Source organism: Pelobates fuscus, chromosome 1 (genome assembly GCF_036172605.1).
Source record: "Pelobates fuscus isolate aPelFus1 chromosome 1, aPelFus1.pri, whole genome shotgun sequence".
Lineage (NCBI taxonomy): Eukaryota > Metazoa > Chordata > Amphibia > Anura > Pelobatidae > Pelobates > Pelobates fuscus.
This window is the reverse complement of record NC_086317.1, coordinates 23,997,608-24,023,928: the sequence shown is the minus strand read 5'-3', so window position 1 is coordinate 24,023,928 and position 26,321 is coordinate 23,997,608. Positions and strand designations below refer to the sequence as shown.

Below are 26,321 nucleotides of genomic sequence, written 5' to 3'. Positions count from 1 at the left end.
TCCTTTACATACAGGGCCACCCCTCCCCCTTTCTTGCCTTCCCTGTCTTTTCTATATAAAGAGTACCCTGGTATTGCTATGTCCCAGTCATTTTTCTCATTATACCATGTCTCAGTAACAGCGACTAAATCTACACTATCAGTTGCCATTATTGCCACAAGTTCATGGATCTTATTCCCTAAACTGCGAGCATTTGTAGACATGACTCTAAGCTTATCATTTTTTAACACACTTGCTACAGGCACCTTCTGTCCTTGTTTTGGGGGACAATTGGATTGATGTTTTATCACCCTTTTGCCCCCCCATCCTAGTTTAAAAACATCCTAGCAAAACCTCTGAACTGCTCACTGAGAACATTTGTTCCCTTTTGAGAAAGATGCAAACCATCTTTTTTGTACAGTTTATTTCCATTCCAAACAGAGCTACCATGAGCAATAAAGCCAAATCCTTGCTCCCGACACCATTCACCAAGCCACAAGTTAAAGTCCCTAATACGCATCCGCCTGTCGTTCTGAGTGTTATGCACAGGCAGAACTTCAGAGAATGACAGTGTGGAAGCAACCTGCCGTATATCATTGGCAAAAACACTAAAAACTTCCTTAACCTCTGAAACCTCATTGCAAGCCAAGTCATTTGTCCCTAAATGGACAAGTACATCCAATTCCTCTTCCTGCTTTGCTTGCTTAACAATATTACAGATACGTCTCCTGTCTCTGTGAGCAGTAGCTCCGGGAAGACACCTCACAAGACCACCATTGTCCATCTCCACACCTCTTATGATGGAATCCCCCAACAACAACTGCTTTCTATTAGGCCTCACCATAGCCTTCAAGCCTCTCTGCACAACACCACTAGCATCAATGCCTCTCTCCACAACACCACTAGCCTCAGTGCTTCTCTCCACAACACCACTAGCCTCAGTGCCTCTCTCAACAACACCACTAGCCTCAGTGCCTCTCTGCACAACACCACTAGCCTCAGTGCCTCTCTGCACAACACCACTAGCCTCAGTGCCTCACTGCACAACACCACTAGCCTCAGTGCCTCTCTGCACAACACCACTAGCCTCAGTGCCTCTCTGCACAACACCACTAGCCTCAGTGCCTCTCTGCGCAACACCACTAGCCTCAGTGCCTCTCTGCACAACACCACTATCCTCAGTGCCTCTCTGCACAACACCACTAGCCTCAGTGCCTCTCTGCACAACACCACTAGCCTCAGTGCCTCTCTGCACAACACCACTAGCCTCAGTGCCTCTCTGCACAACACCACTAGCCTCAGTGCCTCTCTCCACAACACCACTACACTCTGAAAGTGCAGAAAATGAATTATGTAGAGCAACAGACTGTGCAATATGCCTTTTATCCACAACTCCAAGTCTACCAGATCCTACAGTAATCCATCTGCCATTCCTAGTATGTCTCTGCGGCAGTGGCTTTGCAGCAGTTCCAGCCTGAGTTTCTTTACCAGATAATTTACAAATCTCAGACTTCAAAAATACAATCTCCTGCCGCAAGATAGAGAACTGTCTACAGATTAGACAACAACCAAATCTCCAAAAAGTGGAACGTGAAACAAATGCAAAGCAACTATTACACTGAACTAAGTCTGCCATTTAAATCAGGTAAATAATTTAAATCAAACAAACCTTAACTTTTTTTTTTTTTATCCTCCTGAATACCTCAGATTACCTCCAGGTTATCTCCAGAATATCTCCAACCACACACACACTTAGAAGCAACACTCTCCAGAATATCTCCAACCACACACACACTTAGAAGCAACACTCTCCAGAATATCTCCAACCACACACACACTTAGAAGCAACACTTAGATGAAGCAACCAAGCTCTATTAGCCAAGCTAATGACAACAGCCCTTATATACTCCTCAAAACACCTCCCACTAGGAATGTTTAACACCTGGGTAGGCCTCTGCTTATTTGCAAACAATAGCTAATTTACACAGCAATCAATAGCAAGTAGCTACCTAATCAAATCAAATGCCTTAGAATTACCAACAGGAAATCAAACCTTGTGCAATCAGTAACCTTTTCCTGCAGATGAATCTTACCTGTAACAGTAAAAAAGAAAACTCTTAGCACAACTCTTAGACAGTTGAAGCTTCTGTAAAACTCTCCAGAATATCTCCAACCACACACACACTTAGAAGCAACACTTAGATGAAGCAACCAAGCTCTATTAGAGAGCCCAACACAAAAACATAAAAGTACCCCAAAATATAATAAAAACCTATAATAACCCCACATGTCACACATTCCCAAACAGCCCTGATCTGAGCACCCAAGTTGTCCAAATAGATCTCAGATCCATGCAGTATAGGGGAAACGCCACCGTGGTAAAGTTCTGACTGGCCGCACACATGGACCTAGCCTAAAATAGTTTCAGAGCGTTTGGTGCTTTTGCCGGTCAACTTTCGGGAGCTCCTGTGGCCGAAATATGGGGTGCTGCACCTGTCTCTCAGGGAGTGTTTTTTCCCCTTAGTCTCAGGCACCTTCCCTCCAAAAAGCACTCTCCTGGTGGGTTGCAAAGTGGTTCACACCCTGGACCAAGTTGTCATTTGCAGCTAAGTACCGCTGAGGTGACCGGGACCTGCAAAGTCCTCGTGCTGAAATTAGTTCTATAGCAGTTGCAGCTAAGTACCGCTGAGGACAATTTGTTGGTTTTGTTCATGTGAACGACCGCCACAGAGCTAGCATTTGGTTCCATTCATTAAAAGGGAAAGTGCCGAACCAGGAGCAACCAGGGAAAGCTGCTAATGGCGGCTGGGCAGGGTAACTCCAGAACAGGGTCTGGACCATAGTAACTGGGCAGGAGGCCAGCTTCCACACTCCTCTAGGAGTTTGTGGCAAACATTTGTGGGAAGGAACATTTGTCACACAGTGATATGTGATATATCATTGTCACTTCTTTTTTTAACTACTTAGGTACAACCGATATATAACATGATATGTCTATGCTATGATAACAACGTGTTCTTTAAGGAACATATGGATATTTTTAAACCATGTATTTTGATTTTAAGACAGTATTATTACAACTATATTTAAAATATTGTATGCCAGTTATGATAATTTAGTAAATGATAGAATCTATTTCATACCTAATACTTGTAACAGAATGCTATTTATATATGTCCCATCAGTAGCTACTACTTGACAGGTGTATTTCCCTGTATCACTTATGTCAGTATTCAGCATTTTCAGCGTCACACCGTCCTGTATTGCTCTCTCTGTGCAGTTGGTGAAGGTCTTGTTATCTCTCATTGACATCAAGCAGGGAGCTTTATACAGAGGACGGACTTGCCATGTAACCATTATAAATGTATCTCCAGGATCAAGTGCACAATGTAGAATGCCAACAGAACCAGCAACAACAGACACAACGACATCTGAAAACAGGAAATAATAGGCAGATCAACATTTCACATATTTCTACAAAATAACCTGGAGACAGAAACAGACAGACAATAAGTGAAACATCACAATAAATAACACAGCAGTCACAACAACACACGTAGTGATACACATACTGATACAATGTCACGATTTAACAATAGATCCCTTATTCAATATTAACCCTTTAGATTGTGAGCTTGTTTGAGCAGGGTCATCTTCACCTACTGTTCCTGTATGTCATACATGTCTTGTTAGAATTTAATGTTTGTCTTGTTTCCTATTGTACAGCGCTGCAGAATATGTTGGTGCTATATAAATAATTGCAATTGTAATGTACACAAACCAGGAGGTAGGTACACCTGAATCATATTTACACAATCACTTATTATTAACACATAACAGTAGAAAAAAATGAAAATAGATAAATGTAAATCCATATAATGAGTCTCTGAACTAGTTGTGTTAGAACTGTACTAAGAACCTAAACTGCTAAGCTATTTCTATTTTAGTTATAGCTCCATAAACAGCTCCATGCTGGATATCTGATCTGTCACATGGAGTAACTAGAATTCTCCAGAATGAGTTCCACAGTCATTAGAATGTGATGTTTAGATTGTTATTGCTGCACCGTGTAATAAAGTGTTTAATTATGCTGTAATTAAAGTGAGTCCATTCTCGGACACTCTGTACTGAGCAGCCCAGACAATCCCTGGTTAGGAACATTCTTGTGTGTTGGAGGTTCTCATAGCTGTTACAGAAGGGTGATTGGCCACAATGTACACAGCATTCTACAATTTGCATTTTATAAAATATTTACTTATTAGAATCCCTATACAGGGACAACTGTATCAAGTATGAAGTGTCAGAGTGCAGAAGCAGTATTGGAATCGAACAAGCAGGTGTTTAGTTAAAATAAACCAATGTGATTTCAATATAAACCACTTTGTAATTTAGAAATAATAAATTTAACACTTACCTGCCGCGTGCACCGACTTGTAAATCAATATCATCAGGTTAAAGACGGGAAACATTTTATAGAGAGAACGCATGTTCTGGCGTATATTGATCTCAGTCTGTCACGAATGGCCGAATTGGTGAATTGTGACCAGAATGAGAATACTGAGTAATATTTAAACTTCTAAAGTTCATTTCTAAACTTCCAGTGGTTACATTTTGCTTCTATATAGGCCAATAGGTTTCAAGCTTTGTGTGTGTGTACGTGCATTAGTATTGACATCATGTATTTCTGTGTTTCTTGTTCACTACAGGAAGTAAAAGTACGAAGTAACTGCATCAAACTAATTATTAGAATATAGGAGGAGACCCTTATATCAAGGGGTTTCTGAAAAGGGAGAGACAATAAGCAGGAGAAATAAGGGAATAGAGGAGGGAAGGGATGGATAGCCAGGTGTTAGAGGGGGAGATGAGTAAGGGCAACAAATCTCAATAAACCTCAAACAACCCCCACATTGTGGGTATGTACAAAGAATACAAGGAAAAATCTCCTGCCCCTTCCTCCACAATAGATAAATGCTGAGCATTTTGTTTTTTTGTTTGTTTTGTTTCTCACTAGGTAGCACTGTCTGTTATGTTCTATTTAGGTTAATTTATTTTATTAGTTATTTTATTGGCAGGCGTTGGGATCTGGTTGGGGTGACTTAGGAGTGTCTGCAGGTGTAGTACTGCTCTCCTAGGGACAGGACTACTTTGTAGGATCAGTTTCCCTTTTAGTATGAGAGGTGGATCTCTGTTCTGTGCTGCACCCTCCCATACCCTATTTATCTATTGTGGAGGAAGGGGTTCATCGTTAGGGACAGGAGTTTTTTCCTGCACACTTCGTATATACCTATATTGGGGGGGCCTTTTAGGTCCTTTTGAGATGTGCTGCTCTTACTCACCTCTCACCTTTTACCGCAATAGGCAAAAAATGCTTTGCCGCTGAGGCAAAAACAAAATGGCTGTCCCATTCCATCCACAGTTGTCATGTAGGTTTAACCCCACAAGCTAAAACATTGCCTTACCTTAAAGGGTTAAACAAGACTCTAGTAACCGTCACAGTGACAGCCACTAGAAACACCTTCGCTACAATGCCATGTTTACATATATACACACACACACAATATCACACTCATTCACTCACTCACACTCAATGGTCTACACAATCACAATCAGTGACCAATGCACACATAAATTCACTGACTTACGCAGAGTGACACACACACACACACTGACTCAAGCAGACATACACTGACTTATGTAGACTGACATACACCCATACACACACTGGCCCAAGCATACACACACACACTGACCCATGCAGACACGCACACTTAAAGACCCAAGCAGACATCCACACACACAGACCCAAGCAGACATGCACACACACAGACCCAAGCAGACATGCACACACACAGACCCAAGCAGACATGCACACACACAGACCTAGACACACTGATCCAGACACACACACACTGATCCTGACACACACTGACCCAGACTCAAGTAGAGACACATACTGATCCAGACCCAAGCAGATGCACACACTGACCCAAGCAGACACACACACACACACACACACACACTGATCCAAGCAGGCACACACACACTGATCCAGACAGACACACACACACTGACCCAAGCACACACAAACATACTGACTGAAACAGGCTGACACACACACCATGAAGTCCCCCACTTACCTTAATTTGATGTTAGCTTTCACGCATTCTTAGCTCCGCCCCCACAATCCTCTTGCCCACTTGACCCCGAGTACAAGGGAATGGGCGGGACTCACAGGAGCTATCGTGTGCTGCAGGGATATGAGGTATGGGGGGGGAGGGACTTTCAGTGCTCTATGCGTGCTGAGGTTAATGGCAATAGGTGCTAGTTTACTTCCTAGCGCCAGGTGCCATGGCCTCCGGCACATAATACAGAATATGTCCCACATAGAGAAGGGCGGCCGAAACTAGCAGTAAAGCTGCTCACGGCGCCCCCTTTAAACAAGGGCGGGGTTTAGAAGAGATGGGTGCTGGGATTTAGTATAGAGGGGGGGACTGGGGTTTGGAGGGGGATGCTGATTTTTTTTATACTGTACTTTTCAAAACAAACTTACGTTTCTATGAAATTCTAAGTTGTTGTTTTTTTTGCGGCCCACATAAATTTAAACCTTGTTTATTTGGCCCGTGCTAGCCTTTGAGTTTGACATGCTTGATGTAAAGTATAGAAGACAATAGAGTTGCTGGTAGTAACTATTATGGCACTCTGGAAAGTAATGTTAACTTGTTATCATATTTTCACATTGAGTTGGGCACTTGTTTATTATGAATAATTTTGACTTACTAACCAACTATACAGCTATTAACACTTAAACATATAATTAAGACTGTTGTGAGTATTGTAGTAGTTACTTATAATAATGGTTAAATAAAAGTAACTTTTGTATAAGATAATACTACCACACCATTCTAATTATAATAATATTAAAGAGGATCTTAGTTTAGTACCTTAGTACGTATTATGGTAGGGTTTTCAGCGGAGTGGAATGAGGCATTTGGAAGCATTCTAAAAGAAATCAAAAAAACGGTTGGCCTCTAGAAACTGGAATACGATTTATGTGGGAATTGAAAGAATGAATGACAATCCAGCATTTATATCTGATCAAAAACATTTTCGAAATTGTGTTGTCAAGGTGATCATAATTCAAAAAGGACCCAATTATTTTGTACCCATAATGCTGCTGTGGATAGATAACACCATTATCTTCAAAACAGACTTAAAATAAATTTAAACAAAACAGGGTGCAAATCAATACAATAAAAATTAGTTCTATAAAAACAGAATATTAAAATCTAGTATAGCAGCTCTGACCAAACATTCCCCTGTAAGAGCCTAGCCTCACAAGATCAAAATCACAAAGTGAGCACTACATGAATAAATTACCCAATACAGGTATCAGATAAAACTAGAAAAAGTTGTAATAATAAAATGTCAAGGGTTGGAACGTGCAAATAAGTGGTGGAACTAAAACCGGGGCAGCTGGAGCTACTGAACCAGGGCCCTCACGATGAGGGGGCTAATCCGGTAGTTTATGCACTTAGATATGTGTTATCATGGGCCTGTTCTGCTCTATAGCCCTTTAACAGCATAAGCGGGCCCTTTTCTTATTAGAAACCAGTGAAGGGAGGAAGTGAGAGCCTGTAGCAATATGCATTTGCTCCCCAGGTGCCAGGTAACCAGGTATGCTTCTGTGATTGACCAGTGTAAACATTCCATTTCTCCCAAATGATAATGCTTGCATTTCTTACAGTAAAAGGACAGCAACCAGGTACCAAAACTTCTACATTAAGTTGTAGTGGTTTCGGTGTCACTTTAAGTGAATAAACTCCTTTGTCTCCAAAACAAATGTTCTCAATATTTCCTGCTAGCACTTTAGATCTTTGCATATAACTCTGTTCAGTTAATGATCCACTCCCAGAGTTATGGACGAATCGTGTTCTTGAATTGACATCGACGTCTGGATCCAAGTCTTCTTTACTTTGAACATCTAAAAGAGACAGTATTTTTATTAAAAGTCATAATTACAGAATAATAAATAATCCAACTTAATGCAGACATTCACGCCATACACAGAGAGAACATACTACATACATGTATTTTTGTCAGGATATTTGCTTTCTACATCCATAATTACTGTCCTGCTTATGGACAGGCTTACATATCACATGGACCTAATAGAGAACACAGGGTCCATCTCTCACAGCACAAAACCATCAGGGAGCTTTATAGTCATTATTTAGAGTTTATTATGTTTTGTTTTCTCTTTTTTGGCCGTTATATGTCTGAAAACCTGAATGTCTTTTATGTAGACTGTCTACTGAAATAATTACCTGAAATTTCGTTCTCTGGGCTTTGAGTGCTGCGTGTTACAATATACAGTCAATCCTTTTCATGTAAAATACCTGCAAGTTGGTCGTTTCCATGTGAACAATAATCCTGTGATGAGGACGAGAAGGATAACTGGTCCCACAATCCACCTGACGAAATGTATGTTTCCTGTAGACAAAGAAAATGTTTTACTTCTAAGTTTTTTATAACTATTTGTAATATGTTAATGGAGAATTATATCTACACATTATTGTAATGATATATATTCATAACTCACGTTGAATTCCTGGGCATTTTTGACAATTTCTTTCTCTAGTGAATAAACTTGTTTTTGTATTTGATGTTATTGCATTATTCATGATTGGGTTAGATAGTAGACTGAATATAAAACTGGTTGTTTAATTTTAACTCCCCAAACACGTGAGCATTAAAATTATATAATTTACTGTTGCTGAAACTATTCTCAGAATGTGAAATGCGCTGTCACAGACTGTACAGGGTTTAACTCTAAAGTGAAAGTTCTCATTCTGTTTACTGCTAACTACACAATAATAACTAGTTATAAATGAGTAGACTGACAACTGGATCAGTTAAAATGAAAATATTATTAATATTACAAACCAATCATCCATAGCACAACTAGATACAGTAATATATTTAAAACAAAAAAAAATGCTTGGTAGTAAAGGGGTTAATTATTAATCAGACACAAATTTTAAGATATTGGTCTATAAATATTTCTAGGTGAAGAGAATTTTCTTTCCAGGAAATAGAAGTAAATGTAAAACTGTAAGCTTACCAGTTATTAGAACGGCCATTATCTGAGGATGAGTAAATGCAGGATGAGAAACTTTACATTTCACTTCTCTCCCACTGATTCCGTGTGCGCTGTATGTACTAATAACTGTCCAAGTCTTGTCCGGCTCCATTCTACTTGTAGTGTTGACACTATCTGATTCCGGAATCCAGGAAATATCAGCTGCTGGATTCCCACCAACAGCACGGCACTCAGGAGATCCATCTCGGTTTATCATCAGAGACACGGAAGGAGGAACTGGGAAAATAAATGGTACGATAATTGAAACGTATTCTAGATTGTGGTCCTACTGACACAAGTCTGGCTTTGGATATTTAATATGTCTTATCTGAGTACTTATCCGATTTCAGACATGGCAGTGATTTCATGTTTTTATTTTTATCAGATACAGTTATATGAGATATGTGACCAACGCTCCTCCGGCGGCTGTTCGCATGAAACAAACCCACGACTAGTCCTCAGTGGTACTTAGCCACGACCGCTATGGAACTAATTTTGGCATGAGAACTTCATGGGTTCCCGGTCACCTTAGGTGACTGTGCGGTTCCCGGACTTTGAAATCCACCAGGAGAGTGCTTTTTGGAGGGAAGGTGCCTGAAACTAAGGGGAACGAATGCTACCTAAGAGCCAGGTGGAGCACCCTGTATTGTGACCGCAGGAGCTCCCGAAAGCTGACCGGCAAAAGCACCAAACGTCCTGGAACTATTTTGGGCATAGGACCATGTGTGCGGCCGGTCAGAACTTTAACACGGTGGCCTTTCCCTACACTGCATGGATCTTGGGAACTTAGATCAGGGCTATTTTAAAGATATATTATTTGTGGGGTTATTTTATGTTTTTATTATGTTTTGGGATACTTTTATGTTTTTATATTTTTGTGTTTGGCTCTCTGTTCTTGGGAGATAATTAACTTACCGTTTTTTAACGCAGTTATCTCCCAGGCCCAGAAATTCCTGAAAGGGGCTTGTGTTGAATACAATGGAGACACCCTTCTGGGGTCTGTGCATAAAAGGCTGAGTTTGGATCATTACAATTAGTTGTACTCACAGAACTATGTGACGTCTAGTTACTGGGAGGGGAAGGGCTATAATCACTGCTCAGCACCTTGTTCCAGCTTGACTATAGCTCCCGGGACTGTGTGTTGTTCAGTCCCTGGGAGTGAATAGAGCTAGTCCCCTATCCTGTTCAAGCATGGAGAAGCTCCAGGAGGACCCCAGTCTGCATCTGCCAGAGAAACCAATTCTTGCACCAGTATACCCAGAGAGTGTGTCGTGGCGTACAATTAATACCGACGCTAATTCTCACTGCCTTTCACTTACACTACACTATACATAGCAACCACAGCACAGAATGGACAGCAACAGTGATACATGGACACTGTGACAAAATCACATATTTTTCATGTAAAGTCACAGACAAACCTCTGAATGGATTCCTAACACAAAGTTACAGACTCTGGAGAAAAAGCTCAAGAAAATAAACTATAAATAAACCATAAATCTAATGTAAAGCATGTGGGGACCTTACTACCATTGGTAAATACCATGTAAAGAGCCATGTTCCTTCACTTGCAGGCTGCAGTTGGTAGATGTTGTTTGAATATTTGGATATTTTCAACTATATGTAAAACATTTTATACCAATTATGATCATTCAGTAACTAGTAAAAGCTATTTTGTACCTAATACTTGTAACAGAACGGTATTTATAAATGTTCCCTCAGCATTTACCACTTCACAGGTGTATATCCCAGTATCGGTTATTTCCGTATTCATTATTTTCAGGGTCACATTGTCCTGTATTGCTCTCTCTGTGCAGTTGGTGAAGGTCTTGTTATCTTGCATTGACATCAAGCAGGGAGCTGTATACAGAGAATGGACTCGCCATGTGATCATTATAAATGCATCTCCTGGATAATGTGCACAATGTAGAATGCCAACAGAACCAGCGACAACAGACACAACGACATCTGAAAACAGAAAACATGTTAAATAATAGACAGATCAACATTTCACATCATTCCGCACAATAACCTGGAGATACAAACAGACAGACACACAGTGAAACATCACAATAAATAACACAATCACACACATAGTGATATACATACTGATACAATGCAATACAATAGATCCCTTATTCAGTTTTTACCCTTTAAATTGTGAGCATGTTTGGGCAGGGCCCTCTTCACCTACTGCTCCCGTATTTCATATATGTTTTGTTAGAATTAAATGTTTGTCTTGTTTCCAATTGTACAGCGCTGCAGAATATGTTGGCGCTATATAAATAATTGCAATTGTAATGTACACAAACCAGGAGGTAGTTACACATGAATTATATTTACATCACCACTTATTATTAACCCATAACACAGTAGAAAAGCTAAATATAACTAAATGTAAATCCATACAATGAGCCTCTTTCAACTAGCTGCGTACAAAGCTGTACTAAGAACCTAAACTGCTAGACTGTCTCTATTTAGTTATATCTATATAAACAGCTCCATGCTGGATATCTGATCTGTCACATTGACTAACTATAATAATGTAGGGGTTCCTCAGTCATTAGAATGTAATGTTTGGGATGTTATTGCTGCACTGTGTAATAAAGCGTTTATTCATATTGTAAATAAATCAGTCCATTCTCAGACTCTCTGTGGTGAGTAGTGCAGACAATTCCTTGTTAGGAACGTTCTTGTGTGTTGGGCAGTGGAACTGGGGTTGGCCACAGCACTCTACATGTTGCTCTTGCCATAATATACATAGAGAGCTTGCAAACATCCTACTTCTAAGACGGGAATTGGCATTTTTTTTAATTTTTACTTCCCAATACAGGGACAACTGAATCAACTACAAAGTGTAGTGCAGCAGCCATATTGGTAGCTACACGTAGGTGTTTAGTTAGAAGATACCAATGTGATTTAAATATAAACTGCTTTGTAATTTACAAATAATAAAATAAACACCTACCTGCCGCGTGCACCGACTTGTAAATCAACATCATCAGGTGAAGGACGGAAGACATTTTATAGAGAGAACGCATGTTAGGATGTATTCTTCAGGTGTCTATAGATCTCAGTCTGTCACGAATGGACGTATTGGTTAATGAGAATAATGAGTAATACCTAAACTTCTAAAGTTCATTTCTAAACTTCCAGTGGTTACATTTTGCTTCTTTTTATGGGAATCGGATGAACAATAAGTCTCAAGCTTTGTGTGTGGGTACGTGTGTTAGTATTTACATCATGTGTTTCTGTGTTTTTGTTCCTAATGATATAAAAACGTATATGGTTTCACTACAGGAAGTAAAGTACAAAGTAACCGCATCAAAGTAATTAACACAAGTTAAACATTAGATAAGGAAAAACATGTCACATATAAAGAGATAAAGGACATATATAGAGAGAGAAGGAATAGAACAGAAACAAAACTGAAAAAAATTAAAAAAGTAAGTAAGGAGAAAAAAATCAGGAGAACAGATTGAGGAAGAGAAATCCAAAATGTATGAGAGAATACAGGAAACATGCAAAAAGAAATGAATCAAAGTGTCCCCGCACGACATGTTTATATCTCATTTGTGGCATCATTTTAAAATCTCTTTTTTTATCTGATGCTTATTTTGTGCTGTCATTTATTAGTATGCATTATTTTATTATCAATTTTTTTTAACAATAATTTTTTTTTTTTTTTACAGAAAAGTATTCTATTTTAATTATTTTTTTCCTGCTTCTCTAAATATACTGATTTTCTAAAATAAAAAAAAATCTGCAAAAATTGGCAGTATTTATTAAAAAAAGGAAACCGGCACATTTGAAATCCCATTTAATAAATATAAAATAATGACAGAATTTAACCGTCACTTTTCTATTCGCTTCGATAAATATCCCCCATTGTCTATTGTGTGTGACATTGTAAATCAAAATAACTGGAATATTTCTTGTTCTGGCAGTAAGTAAAGGACAGTAGTATACTGGAGTGGAGGTGACTTGTTAGGAAGGTTCAACCATCGAGGCAGCGAGTGTCAGGGATAGAATGAGCTGTGATGATGTGAATCCATCCTGGGAAAGTCAGTCAATAATATTAAAGAATAATAACGGAATTGAGTCCTGATAGTCTAAAATGGTCCATCACTAGAGAAAGGGGGGTTAACCCTCAATTAGAAAGGTAATTGGAATGATGTGGTAATATTATCTGATATAAAACGTCACTTTTATTAAAAATAATAGTATTAAAAGACTCACAATAGTCCTAACTATAAGTCCAATAGTTAATAGCCCAATAGTTGGTTAATTGGCCCAAATAATTTATAGCAAACTAAGTTCAATCTCTTATTTAAAAATGTATAGCAAGTTTACACTAAATTGCAATAATAGTGCACTGCCAGCAGGGGTCTCTATTTCTTTCTATTCTTTACGTGCATCTAATTGAGAGGATACACTGCTAACAGTAGCCCTAAGGTGCAGTAATGGTATAATTCCAGTAGAGGTCAATACTTCCCACTAAGTAGAAGGAAATAGAGACCTCTGCTGGCAGTACCCTATTATTGCACTCTAGAAAGTTGTTATATTTTCAATTAGAGATTATTATTATTTTTAATTATATTTTTATGTAGCGGCAGCTAATTTCATAGCGCTTTACAATATTAGAACAAGGGGGAAATTTAGCAATAATTAGACAAAATCTTACAGGAACAATAGATTGAGGACCCTGCTCAAATGAGTTCATAATCTAGAAGAGGTAGGGTTTAAAAACAAAACAGCGAGGGCATCAAGGGTCATAGCAACCAAATAGACTGGGAAATGGAGCATAACTGGAGATTAGAGAGGAGTGTGGCCCTTTAGGAGAGAGCCAGAGACAGGTATGTGAGGTAGAGGTTACTCTGGGAGGCCACAAGCTTTCCTGAAGAGATGGGTTTTGAGGATTGTCTTAAAAGATTGAAGACAAAGGGAGAAACGGATGGGGTAGGCAGGCTGTTCCAAAGAAAAGAAGTGGCCTGCAAGACTATTAACCATTAATTGGGCTATTAACTATTGAACGTATAAATAAGACTGCTCTGAGTTTTTCAGTACTTTTACTTTTTAATGAAGTTTAAATAAAAGTTGTATTTTATATCACATAATATTACCACATCATTCTAATTATAATAATATTAAAGAGTATTTTAGTACATTAGAGAGAACTCTCTATTGAGTTTATAGATTTTACTTGTTCTATCCGGTTCAGGAAATATTATGGTTGGGTGTTTGAGGGGAGCAGAGTGAGGGATTTAACAGCATTCTATAATAAAAAAAAACTGGTTGAAATCTAGAAATTAGAAGAATGTTTTATGTGGGAAATGGAAGAATGAATGATAATCCAGCATTTATATCTGATCAAAAACAGTTTATAAATTTTGGCTTGAGTGTTGTCTACGTGATCATAATCCAAAAAGGTCCAGATATTTTTCACTCATAGTGCTATAAACAAAAGAAAGTGCAAATCAATAACATGAAAATTAGCACAATAAAAATAGAATATTAAAATCTAGTATAGCACCTGTAACCAAGAGTAAGCCAAGAGTCAGAATGTGCGCCGGTTTGGCCACTACCAAAGGGGGGAGCCACCCTCCTGCACCCAAAAGCTAATAAACAAAAGGGAGACCACAAAATGACCAGCAAAGATGTCAGTTTGTATATCTGTCAATCACTGTTTGTATCGGTGTGTCTGTGTATCTGCATGTGTCAGTGTGTGTCTGTGTTTGTGTGTGTGTGTGTGCGTATCAGTGTGTGTCAGTGTGTGTGTGTGTGTGTGTGTGTGTATCAGTATGTGGCAGTTTATGTGTTAATATATACATATGTATCACCATTCAGACACCAAAACTACACTCAAATACACCCCTGCATTCAAATGTCAATACTACACACAAACACACATTTTATTAAAGCACCAACATTATATATAAACACACCTATGCATAAAAAATCAACACTACACACAAATGCATTCAAACATACTCCATAAAATAACATGCCTGCACTCAACACACAAACACTGCTCAGTGCTAAATACAAACCTGAAATAATACGCACATGGTATATTCCCAAAGCATTGTGGGAGTTGTGTGATAGATGGGAATCTACCTTTCAGCCACCCTTGTAATATGGGGGTCCAAAAAATGTCTTGCACCAAGGCCTTCGCTAAGTTAGTTCCACCAGTGGTGGAAATATAACTAACTATGATCAAAAGCACAGAAATACTTGAATTGCGCTCTATCCCAAATCATTTTGCACATTTATATAACTGGAGGTGCTTTAGTATCACTTCAATGGCCATTCAAGTGTAAGCTCACCTGCCACGTTATGGCAAATCCACTTAGGTATGTTCTAAAAAAAAAAATGTGAGTGCTACTGATGACACATTAACCCCTCCCAATGTGAGAAAACATAGCTTTCCCACACATCCAATCTGTTGCAAATGCAGAGGTAGCAAGCGTAGTCACACGGCAAGACTTGATGCTTTTGAAAACATCACCACCACGTGTATATTTTGTTTTCTACAGAGAGTTAAAACAGCACTGGTCACACTTAGTGCATGCAGGATTCACTTGTCTAGTATAATCAAATAACGTGTCTTTTACAAGAAAATTAAATCAGAAATAAGCAAAAGAATTCAACATCAGTTCATCAAAGTTGATTTAAGTGTTTTTTGTTTTTTATTTTGCCTGATGATGAGGGGATTGTGTGTCCCTGTCCAACCTGTTTTTGTTGACTGCTACCACTATCAGACTGTGCGGCACTTAACTAGGAAACTCCGTCTAAGTGACTGACACAATAGGTTATCCTTGGGAGCACTGTAAACCCTGCCATTTCAATGTAAAACAAGTATTTACAGTGCTTACACTGCAGGGACAGGCTATAGACACCATAACCACTATAGTGTCCCTTTAAACAGAAACCTTCAAATTGCAGATACATCGATTATTGCAGTCACTGAGTGCCAGGCCTCCTTGTTGTACTGAATTAAGTGAGACAGCCTATATTTCAGGGTTCTGTCCTGCTATCCCTACTTAGAGTCTCACATTCAGAAACACCAGGAAGTGGTCCCAGCAATACAGCACACGCATATCATTAGACACGCTTGCAGTGTCCTACAGGCACTAGGACCATGCAGACAGGACTGCAGCAGGTCACTCCAGGGTTAAATTTAACCCCAGATCGCTGCAGTGCCGAGTCAGGAGCAGACCAGCAACAGCAAATCGCGATGTCCCAGCCCATGTGATCGCTGTGACAGCCAGTCACAGCGGTCACAATGCTGCTGGGATATCTGATCCACCTCCCTCCACCTCTTGTGGGTTTTTGAAGTGGAGAGAGACGTATCGTTGCTACATTGTGTCCCTGAAGTAAATTAAACTATTATAAAAGGTTCCAAATCCCTTAACCCTTTCCCTGCTGATTCATCACTGCCAGCAGTAATCAATATACAGGTCACAGTACTTGTATTTTATTTTATTAATTTGTGATTTAGTTAGTTGGGTGGGGGGATTTTAGTGGGAATTGGGGAATTTAGTTAGGGGTGAAAAAAGAAAAAAAAAATTATTACCGTAGTAGAGAATGTTTAGAAAGTATAGCGCAGAGGCTTATGCCCTGTAAGCGGCTGACTCAGAGGCAACCGACACTGCCTCAGAGAGTGACGCAGGTAGTGATGCAGGGGACAGGGACTATGTGCCAAATACTGCAGGACCATCAGGGGAAATCGCCGATTCCCCTAATGCTGAACATGGCGCAGATAACTGGGTACCCCCTTAACATTTTTCACAAGACATCCCAGAGTTCACTGCCAATCCTGGCATAAAGGCTGACCTGTCTGGCTATAATGCGCTGGATTGTATGCAGTTGTTCTTGGGGGATAAGATTTTTGGGGAGATAGTCACTCAGACTAATCTGTATGCGAAACAGTATCTTGCACGCAATCAAGACACTCTTATCACCAGGAAAGAGAGATGAAACCCAACCAGTGAGCCAGAAATAAAACAATTCTGGGCACCGACAATGCTAATGGGGATAATTACAAAGCCCACAATTAGGATGTATTGGTCTAAAAATCCTATTTGTAATACCCCCATTTTTTCCCAGACAATGCATAGGGACAGAAATGAGGACATACTGCGATTTATGCACTTTAGTGACAATATGAAGTACCCCCCAAAAGGTCATCCGCGGTATGATCTTCTATATAAAATACGCCCTCTAATTGCCCACTTTAACGATAGGGTTGCAGTACTTGGCAGAGAGGAATTTAAACGGGTGCCAGTCTGCATACAGCATTATAATCGGCATATGGGGGGAGTTGACCTGTCCGATCAACTGATGCAGCCGTATTTATTTAATCATGCGAAAGACCAGGGCATGGTATAAAAAAGTGGGCATATATATAATGCAGACGGCAATCCACAATGCCTTTGTAATTTTTAAAAAGGTAAATGCTTCAGCTTAATGAAGTGGTCTGGGTGCCAGGTCCATCTGGGATTAACCCTTTCTGCTGTAAACATAGCAGTTTCAGAGAAACTGCTATGTTTATATTAGGGTTAATCCAGCCTCCAGTGGCTGTCTCATTGACAGCTGCTAGAGGCGCTTCCGCGCTTCTCACTGTGATTTTCAAAGTGAGAAGACGCCAGCGTCCATAGGAAAGCATTGAGAATGCTTTCCTATGAGACTGGCTGAATGCGTGCGCGGCTCTTGCCACACATGCGCATTCAGCCGATGATATCAGAAGAGGGAGGAGAGTCCCAGCGCCGAGGGAGCCAGGCGCAAGAAAAAAGGTAAACCTTAAAATCCCAGATACAATATATATTTTGTAAATCAGAACAACTAAATTAATTTATTTTTAACATTAATGAAGAGATAGAGGATACAGGGTGTTGGACTTGCCAACTCCCCGGTCTCTATAGAGGTTACAAGAGGTATGTGGGGCTTAACCCCAAAAACATACACAGAGAAAAGAGAAAATGAGATGGAAAGCCACTTAATCAATAAGTGGGATCCATATTCATTCACAAATATATACCTCTCGAATATAAATGTACCATAACAAGGGGGGGGGGGGGGGGGGGAAGGGTAAGACCTTTATTGGGAAGAAAATAATAAATTAATTGTTTTAAAACTGGTACAAAAAAGTTACCAGGAGTGAATACAACTGAATAGTGTGTGAGTAAGTGAGATAAATGCTCAAGAAAAGAGACTTGGGTAAATATTCCTAAGTTACACAAAATGTGCTATAGGTAAATCTCCATGGGGGTACAATAAGTACGCTGTATAAAGTAGTCATGCCACAGCATTGGCATTTAGTCAAAAGAGGAATATTGGTAGGGATCTGTAGTTATGATGCCACTGGGAGTGACAGCTTACAGTTACTAGTACACAGGGCCGGCCTTAGGCCTTTGGGCGCCCTGTGCGAAAAATCTTCACAAATAAATGCATCGGCACTGACTGACTGACAGACCCACACACTCACTGACTGACTGACAGACCCACACACTCACTGACTGACTGACAGAGACCCACACACTCACTGACTGACTGACAGAGACCCACACACATGCAAAGATTTCTAGGTACACACAGTCAAACACACAGAGACATACACACAATGTCACAGATACCTACATAATTTTTAAAAAAAAATACATATTTCTAGTCACCCTCCTGTTTCCTACCTTTTGGGTTCAGGAGGGTGGCTTCCCTGGGGTCTAGTAGGACTGGGCAGCAGGTGTTTGCAATAGGGTTAGCTACGACTGATAGGAGTGGGCTTCCGCTCTGTTCAGAGTCCCCCTCCTCCTGTATCTCTGTTCACTGGGAGGAAGTGAACTTTAATTACTTTCTCCTTGCTCTGAGGCCGCGCATGGGAAGGGACGGGCAGCCGGCTCTCCAGAATGGGAGTGGATTAGAGGCGTGCTCTACGGTACAGGGGCGAGCCGGAGGCGTGCTCTGGAGTATAGAAGCGGGCTGGGGGTGTGCTCAGTGGAATAGGGTCGGGTAGCAAGCAGAGCAGATTTTACCAGGTGTCCTGCCAGCTTGTGATTCCCCTGCGTGGCCTCAGCGCCGGAAGGAAGTATTTACAGTTCCCTTCACTTCCTCCCGGTGCACGGACGGACAGAGAGCTTGCACAGCATTGCAGGACAGAAGGAGGAAGGCAAGGGCTGATGAATCCCAGACGCCAGGGCAAAATTCAATGGCGATCTGGCGCCTGGGATTTGTCGAGCCCTGGCTTAAAGAAAATTGCATTTGCTTTGCTTTCAACCTTTGGGTCAACATACATCTGTGAGCAAATATTTTCCCACATCAAGATCATTTTGAATCCGCATCGAAGATATCTCACAACTGCTCATTCAGAAATCTATGTGAAACTTAAAGGAACACTATAGTCACCTAAATTACTTTAGCTAAATAAAGCAGTTTTAGTGTATGGATCATTCCCCTGCAATTTCACTGCTAAATTCACTGTCATTTAGGAGTTAAATAACTATGTTTCTGTTTATGCAGCCCTAGCCACACCTCCCCTGGCTATGATCGACAGAGCCTGCATGAAAAAAAAAAACTGGTTTCACTTTCAAACAGATGTAATTTACCTTAAATAATTGTATCTCAATCTCTAAATTGAACTTTAATCACATACATGAGGCTCTTGCAGGGTCTAGCAAGCTATTAACATAGCAGGGGATAAGAAAATCTTAATTAAACAGAACTTGCAATAAAGAAAGCCTAAATAGGGCTCTCTTTACAGGAAGTGTTTATGGAAGGCTGTGCAAGTCACATGCAGGGAGGTGTGACTAGGGTTCATAAACAAAGGGATTTAACTCCTAAATGGCAGAGGATTGAGCAGTGAGGCTGCAGGGGCATGTTCTATACACCAAAACTGCTTCATTAAGCTAAAGTTGTTCAGGTGACTATAGTGTCCCTAACCCCTTAAGGACCAAACTTCTAGAATACAAGGGAATCATGACATGTCACACATGTCATGTGTCTTAAAGTTACACAGTATGTTCCTGACAGAGGAACTAAGCAACGGCAGGGATCTCACTAAGTTTGTTCTGTAAAAAAAATGTAAACATTTTATTGTTGTATGTTCTTTGTTATTAAGTTTTTAAAATATTCTCAACAAGTTTAAATGTAATTAGAAATTACATTAAAAAGAAAAAGATAAATGAATATGATTAGTTGTTGTTAAAACTGACCTTTATTTGATGTTATCATTAATAAAACATTTAACATTCTTAACCATGCATTCCTCTGACTATATGCCTCCTTGGTTACTGCAAACTCTGCTGCTTTAGGATGTTTGCTCTTTTTCAGAGGTGTCGTGTCCAGATATTTTCTGAATCTCTACCTTGGCTCGTTCTCAATCCTGGTCATTGAAGCATTTACGTCTCTTAGTATAGTGCGGCATCGTTCTAGGCAGGTCTTTCATTTCCTCTGATCCAGCTGTAAGAAGATAATTAAAGAATTTGTCAAATGATTTTTGATCAAATTAAGATGCTGGTTTATATGCATATTCCTCAAACATGTACACTGGTCTCTATTACAAAACAAGGTGTATCTACTTTGGCCTGTTGCGATTACTTTGTTAGTCCTCCTGCAGTGCTGCTGAATTTGTTGTCGCTTTCTAAATAATAATAATAATAAAAAATGTAGGCAATGGTTAACATCTTACTATGCCTCTAGTGGTAAATTATGTCACTGAAATTGTATTAGGGCATCGTGAATGTAATTATCTGGGATATGAGTTGGGCCATCTGACCAGTTTGGCGATAGTCGATGGACTAACCTTCTGTATTTTTAATGATGTTCTCCAGAAGCAGAGGATACTTGGTAACCTGCTGCATCTCGCAATAAATCGGGTCTTCAAGCAGGAGGTGCCTGCAGTCAGAGTCACTCTCTGCATCCTGTATTTAAAGGAACACTATAGTCCCCTAAATTACTTTAGCTAAATAAAGCAGTTTTAGTGTATAGATCATTCCCCTGCAATTTAGTTAATTTCACTAACATTTTTCACAAGACATCCCAGAGTTCACTGCCAATCCTGGCATAAAGGCTGACCTGTCTGGCTATAATGCGCTGGATTGTATGCAGTTGTTCTTGGGGGATAAGATTTTTGGGGAGATAGTCACTCAGACTAATCTGTATGCGAAACAGTATCTTGCACACAATCAAGACACTCTTATCACCAGGAAAGAGAGATGAAACCCAACCAGTGAGCCAGAAATAAAACAATTCTGGGCACCGACAATGCTAATGGGGATAATTACAAAGCCCACAATTAGGATGTATTGGTCTAAAAATCCTATTTGTAATACCCCCATTTTTTCCCAGACAATGCATAGGGACAGAAATGAGGACATACCGCGATTTATGCACTTTAGTGACAATATGAAGTACCCCCCAAAAGGTCATCCGCGGTATGATCTTCTATATAAAATACGCCCTCTAATTGCCCACTTTAACGATAGGGTTGCAGTACTTGGCAGAGAGGAATTTAAACGGGTGCCAGTCTGCATACAGCATTATAATCGGCATATGGGGGGAGTTGACCTGTCCGATCAACTGATGCAGCCGTATTTATTTAATCATGCGAAAGACCAGGGCATGGTATAAAAAAGTGGGCATATATATAATGCAGACGGCAATCCACAATGCCTTTGTAATTTTTAAAAAGGTAAATGCTTCAGCTTAATGAAGTGGTCTGGGTGCCAGGTCCATCTGGGATTAACCCTTTCTGCTGTAAACATAGCAGTTTCAGAGAAACTGCTATGTTTATATTAGGGTTAATCCAGCCTCCAGTGGCTGTCTCATTGACAGCTGCTAGAGGCGCTTCCGCGCTTCTCACTGTGATTTTCAAAGTGAGAAGACGCCAGCGTCCATAGGAAAGCATTGAGAATGCTTTCCTATGAGACTGGCTGAATGCGTGCGCGGCTCTTGCCACACATGCGCATTCAGCCGATGATATCAGAAGAGGGAGGAGAGTCCCAGCGCCGAGGGAGCCAGGCGCAAGAAAAAAGGTAAACCTTAAAATCCCAGATACAATATATATTTTGTAAATCAGAACAACTAAATTAATTTATTTTTAACATTAATGAAGAGATAGAGGATACAGGGTGTTGGACTTGCCAACTCCCCGGTCTCTATAGAGGTTACAAGAGGTATGTGGGGCTTAACCCCAAAAACATACACAGAGAAAAGAGAAAATGAGATGGAAAGCCACTTAATCAATAAGTGGGATCCATATTCATTCACAAATATATACCTCTCGAATATAAATGTACCATAACAAGGGGGGGGGTGGGGGGGAAGGGTAAGACCTTTATTGGGAAGAAAATAATAAATTAATTGTTTTAAAACTGGTACAAAAAAGTTACCAGGAGTGAATACAACTGAATAGTGTGTGAGTAAGTGAGATAAATGCTCAAGAAAAGAGACTTGGGTAAATATTCCTAAGTTACACAAAATGTGCTATAGGTAAATCGCCATGTTGGTACAATAAGTACGCTGTATAAAGTAGTCATGCCACAGCATTGGCATTTAGTCAAAAGAGGAATATTGGTAGGGATCTGTAGTTATGATGCCACTGGGAGTGACAGCTTACAGTTACTAGTACACAGGGCCGGCCTTAGGCCTTTGGGCGCCCTGTGCGAAAAATCTTCACAAATAAATGCATCGGCACTGACTGACTGACAGACCCACACACTCACTGACTGACTGACAGACCCACACACTCACTGACTGACTGACAGAGACCCACACACTCACTGACTGACTGACAGAGACCCACACACATGCAAAGATTTCTAGGTACACACAGTCAAACACACAGAGACATACACACAATGTCACAGATACCTACATAATTTTAAAAAAAAAATACATATTTCTAGTCACCCTCCTGTTTCCTACCTTTTGGGTTCAGGAGGGTGGCTTCCCTGGGGTCTAGTAGGACTGGGCAGCAGGTGTTTGCAATAGGGTTAGCTACGACTGATAGGAGTGGGCTTCCGCTCTGTTCAGAGTCCCCCTCCTCCTGTATCTCTGTTCACTGGGAGGAAGTGAACTTTAATTACTTTCTCCTTGCTCTGAGGCCGCGCATGGGAAGGGACGGGCAGCCGGCTCTCCAGAATGGGAGTGGATTAGAGGCGTGCTCTACGGTACAGGGGCGAGCCGGAGGCGTGCTCTGGAGTATAGAAGCGGGCTGGGGGTGTGCTCAGTGGAATAGGGTCGGGTAGCAAGCAGAGCAGATTTTACCAGGTGTCCTGCCAGCTTGTGATTCCCCTGCGTGGCCTCAGCGCCGGAAGGAAGTATTTACAGTTCCCTTCACTTCCTCCCGGTGCACGGACGGACAGAGAGCTTGCACAGCATTGCAGGACAGAAGGAGGAAGGCAAGGGCTGATGAATCCCAGACGCCAGGGCAAAATTCAATGGCGATCTGGCGCCTGGGATTTGTCGAGCCCTGGCTTAAAGAAAATTGCATTTGCTTTGCTTTCAACCTTTGGGTCAACATACATCTGGGAGCAAATATTTTCCCACATCAAGATCATTTTGAATCCGCATCGAAGATATCTCACAACTGCTCATTCAGAAATCTATGTGAAACTTAAAGGAACACTATAGTCACCTAAATTACTTTAGCTAAATAAAGCAGTTTTAGTGTATGGATCATTCCCCTGCAATTTCACTGCTAAATTCACTGTCATTTAGGAGTTAAATCACTATGTTTCTGTTTATGCAGCCCTAGCCACACCTCCCCTGGCTATGATCGACAGAGCCTGCATGAAAAAAAAAAACTGGTTTCACTTTCAAACAGATGTAATTTACCTTAAATAATTGTATCTCAATCTCTAAATTGAACTTTAATCACATACATGAGGCTCTTGCAGGGTCTAGCAAGCTATTAACATAGCAGGGGATAAGAAAATCTTAATTAAACAGAACTTGCAATAAAGAAAGCCTAAATAGGGCTCTCTTTACAGGAAGTGTTTATGGAAGGCTGTGCAAGTCACATGCAGGGAGGTGTGACTAGGGTTCATAAACAAAGGGATTTAACTCCTAAATGGCAGAGGATTGAGCAGTGAGGCTGCAGGGGCATGTTCTATACACCAAAACTGCTTCATTAAGCTAAAGTTGTTCAGGTGACTATAGTGTCCCTAACCCCTTAAGGACCAAACTTCTAGAATACAAGGGAATCATGACATGTCACACATGTCATGTGTCTTAAAGTTACACAGTATGTTCCTGACAGAGGAACTAAGCAACGGCAGGGATCTCACTAAGTTTGTTCTGTAAAAAAATGTAAACATTTTATTGTTGTATGTTCTTTGTTATTAAGTTTTTAAAATATTCTCAACAAGTTTAAATGTAATTAGAAATTACATTAAAAAGAAAAAGATAAATGAATATGATTAGTTGTTGTTAAAACTGACCTTTATTTGATGTTATCATTAATAAAACATTTAACATTCTTAACCATGCATTCCTCTGACTATATGCCTCCTTGGTTACTGCAAACTCTGCTGCTTTAGGATGTTTGCTCTTTTTCAGAGGTGTCGTGTCCAGATATTTTCTGAATCTCTACCTTGGCTCGTTCTCAATCCTGGTCATTGAAGCATTTACGTCTCTTAGTATAGTGCGGCATCGTTCTAGGCAGGTCTTTCATTTCCTCTGATCCAGCTGTAAGAAGATAATTAAAGAATTTGTCAAATGATTTTTGATCAAATTAAGATGCTGGTTTATATGCATATTCCTCAAACATGTACACTGGTCTCTATTACAAAACAAGGTGTATCTACTTTGGCCTGTTGCGATTACTTTGTTAGTCCTCCTGCAGTGCTGCTGAATTTGTTGTCGCTTTCTAAATAATAATAATAATAAAAAATGTAGGCAATGGTTAACATCTTACTATGCCTCTAGTGGTAAATTATGTCACTGAAATTGTATTAGGGCATCGTGAATGTAATTATCTGGGATATGAGTTGGGCCATCTGACCAGTTTGGCGATAGTCGATGGACTAACCTTCTGTATTTTTAATGATGTTCTCCAGAAGCAGAGGATACTTGGTAACCTGCTGCATCTCGCAATAAATCAGGTCTTCAAGCAGGAGGTGCCTGCAGTCAGAGTCACTCTCTGCATCCTGTATTTAAAGGAACACTATAGTCCCCTAAATTACTTTAGCTAAATGAAGCAGTTTTAGTGTATAGATCATTCCCCTGCAATTTCACTGATCAATTCACTGTCATTTAGGAGTTAAATCACTTTGTTTCTGTTTATGCAGCCCTAGCCACACCTCCCCTGGCTATGATTGACAGAGCCTGCATGAAAAAAAAAACTGGTTTCACTTTCAAACAGATGTAATTTACCTTAAATAATTGTATCTCAATCTCTAAGTCTGGCCAGGGTTAGAAGGAGAAGGCTTGCATGGGCCGCAGACAAGGGGTCTCTCTTTTTAGATATACCACCTATGAAAAAATTTGTAATTAAATGCATGAATTTTTTCATGTGGGGTATATATACTAAATAGCATTTTTTATATATTTAGGTTTTTTTTTATCTTGGCAGTAGAATGCTGTTTTAAATAATAATAAATGTGTATATATTTTTGTTTAAACAGATTATCCAATAAATGCCCATATTTCCCAATTTCAGTTAACATTTCTCAGTGCACAATATTCCCCATCACACTGCTATGTGAATTCAGCCAAGTTTTTTTTCAGCCTTCAAATCCTTGTCTTGATGAATACACATCTAAGGGAGTCAAAATGCTGTCATGTTATAAGTTTGATGGCACTAAAATTTAAAAGCCGTGTGCATAGACATATTACATTGCAAAACATATTGCACTATGTATCACTTAACAATGAATGGATAATATCAGCTCCAATGGACAGTTTCCAAAATACATTCTAAGCGCACTAACAAATATAACCAGTTGTGGGCTTAAATCAGACACTAATAATTGCAAAAACAAATTAATATTAAATAGACAAACAAAGAGAAGAGTCTGCGCTAAATAACAGAAAAAGCTGCAACCCTAATTAGGGAATCCCACAGAACCCTAATAAAACAGACTGGAGATAAAAAAACGGGGGGGAAGGGCTGCGCTAAAAAGTAAAATACAGTAAAATACAGTGTATACCAGACCAAATGGTTACAATCCGATAGTGACGGAAAACATAAGTCTCTAGAAACAAG

General features: G+C 40.0%; 1 protein-coding gene across 1 annotated transcript; it reads right to left on the bottom strand.

The window, feature by feature from the left end:
* Window positions 1-7,913: 7,913 nt before the first annotated feature.
* LOC134593675 (cell surface glycoprotein CD200 receptor 1-like) lies at window positions 7,914-25,203 on the bottom strand. Its single transcript, XM_063444626.1, has 7 exons — window positions 25,146-25,203; window positions 24,746-24,802; window positions 20,516-20,572; window positions 10,799-11,086; window positions 9,101-9,355; window positions 8,376-8,469; window positions 7,914-7,960 (listed from the first exon to the last, which is right to left on the bottom strand). Exons 1-7 carry the CDS (start codon window positions 25,201-25,203, stop codon window positions 7,948-7,950), a joined length of 822 nt encoding a protein of 273 aa, XP_063300696.1. The 3' UTR covers window positions 7,914-7,947.
* Between the last annotated feature and the right edge of the window lie 1,118 nt (window positions 25,204-26,321).

Coding starts and splice junctions, on each gene's coding strand:
- LOC134593675 (XM_063444626.1), bottom strand. CDS start 25,203: ATGCAGCAGGTTACCAAGTATCCTCTGCTTCTGGAGAACATCATTAAA. Junction 24,803..25,145: donor CATCATTAAAAATACAGAAG/GTTAGTCCATCG, acceptor ATCTTCTTACAG/CTGGATCAGAGGAAATGAAA. Junction 8,470..9,100: donor AATGGCCGTTCTAATAACTG/GTAAGCTTACAG, acceptor CTTTGTCTACAG/GAAACATACATTTCGTCAGG.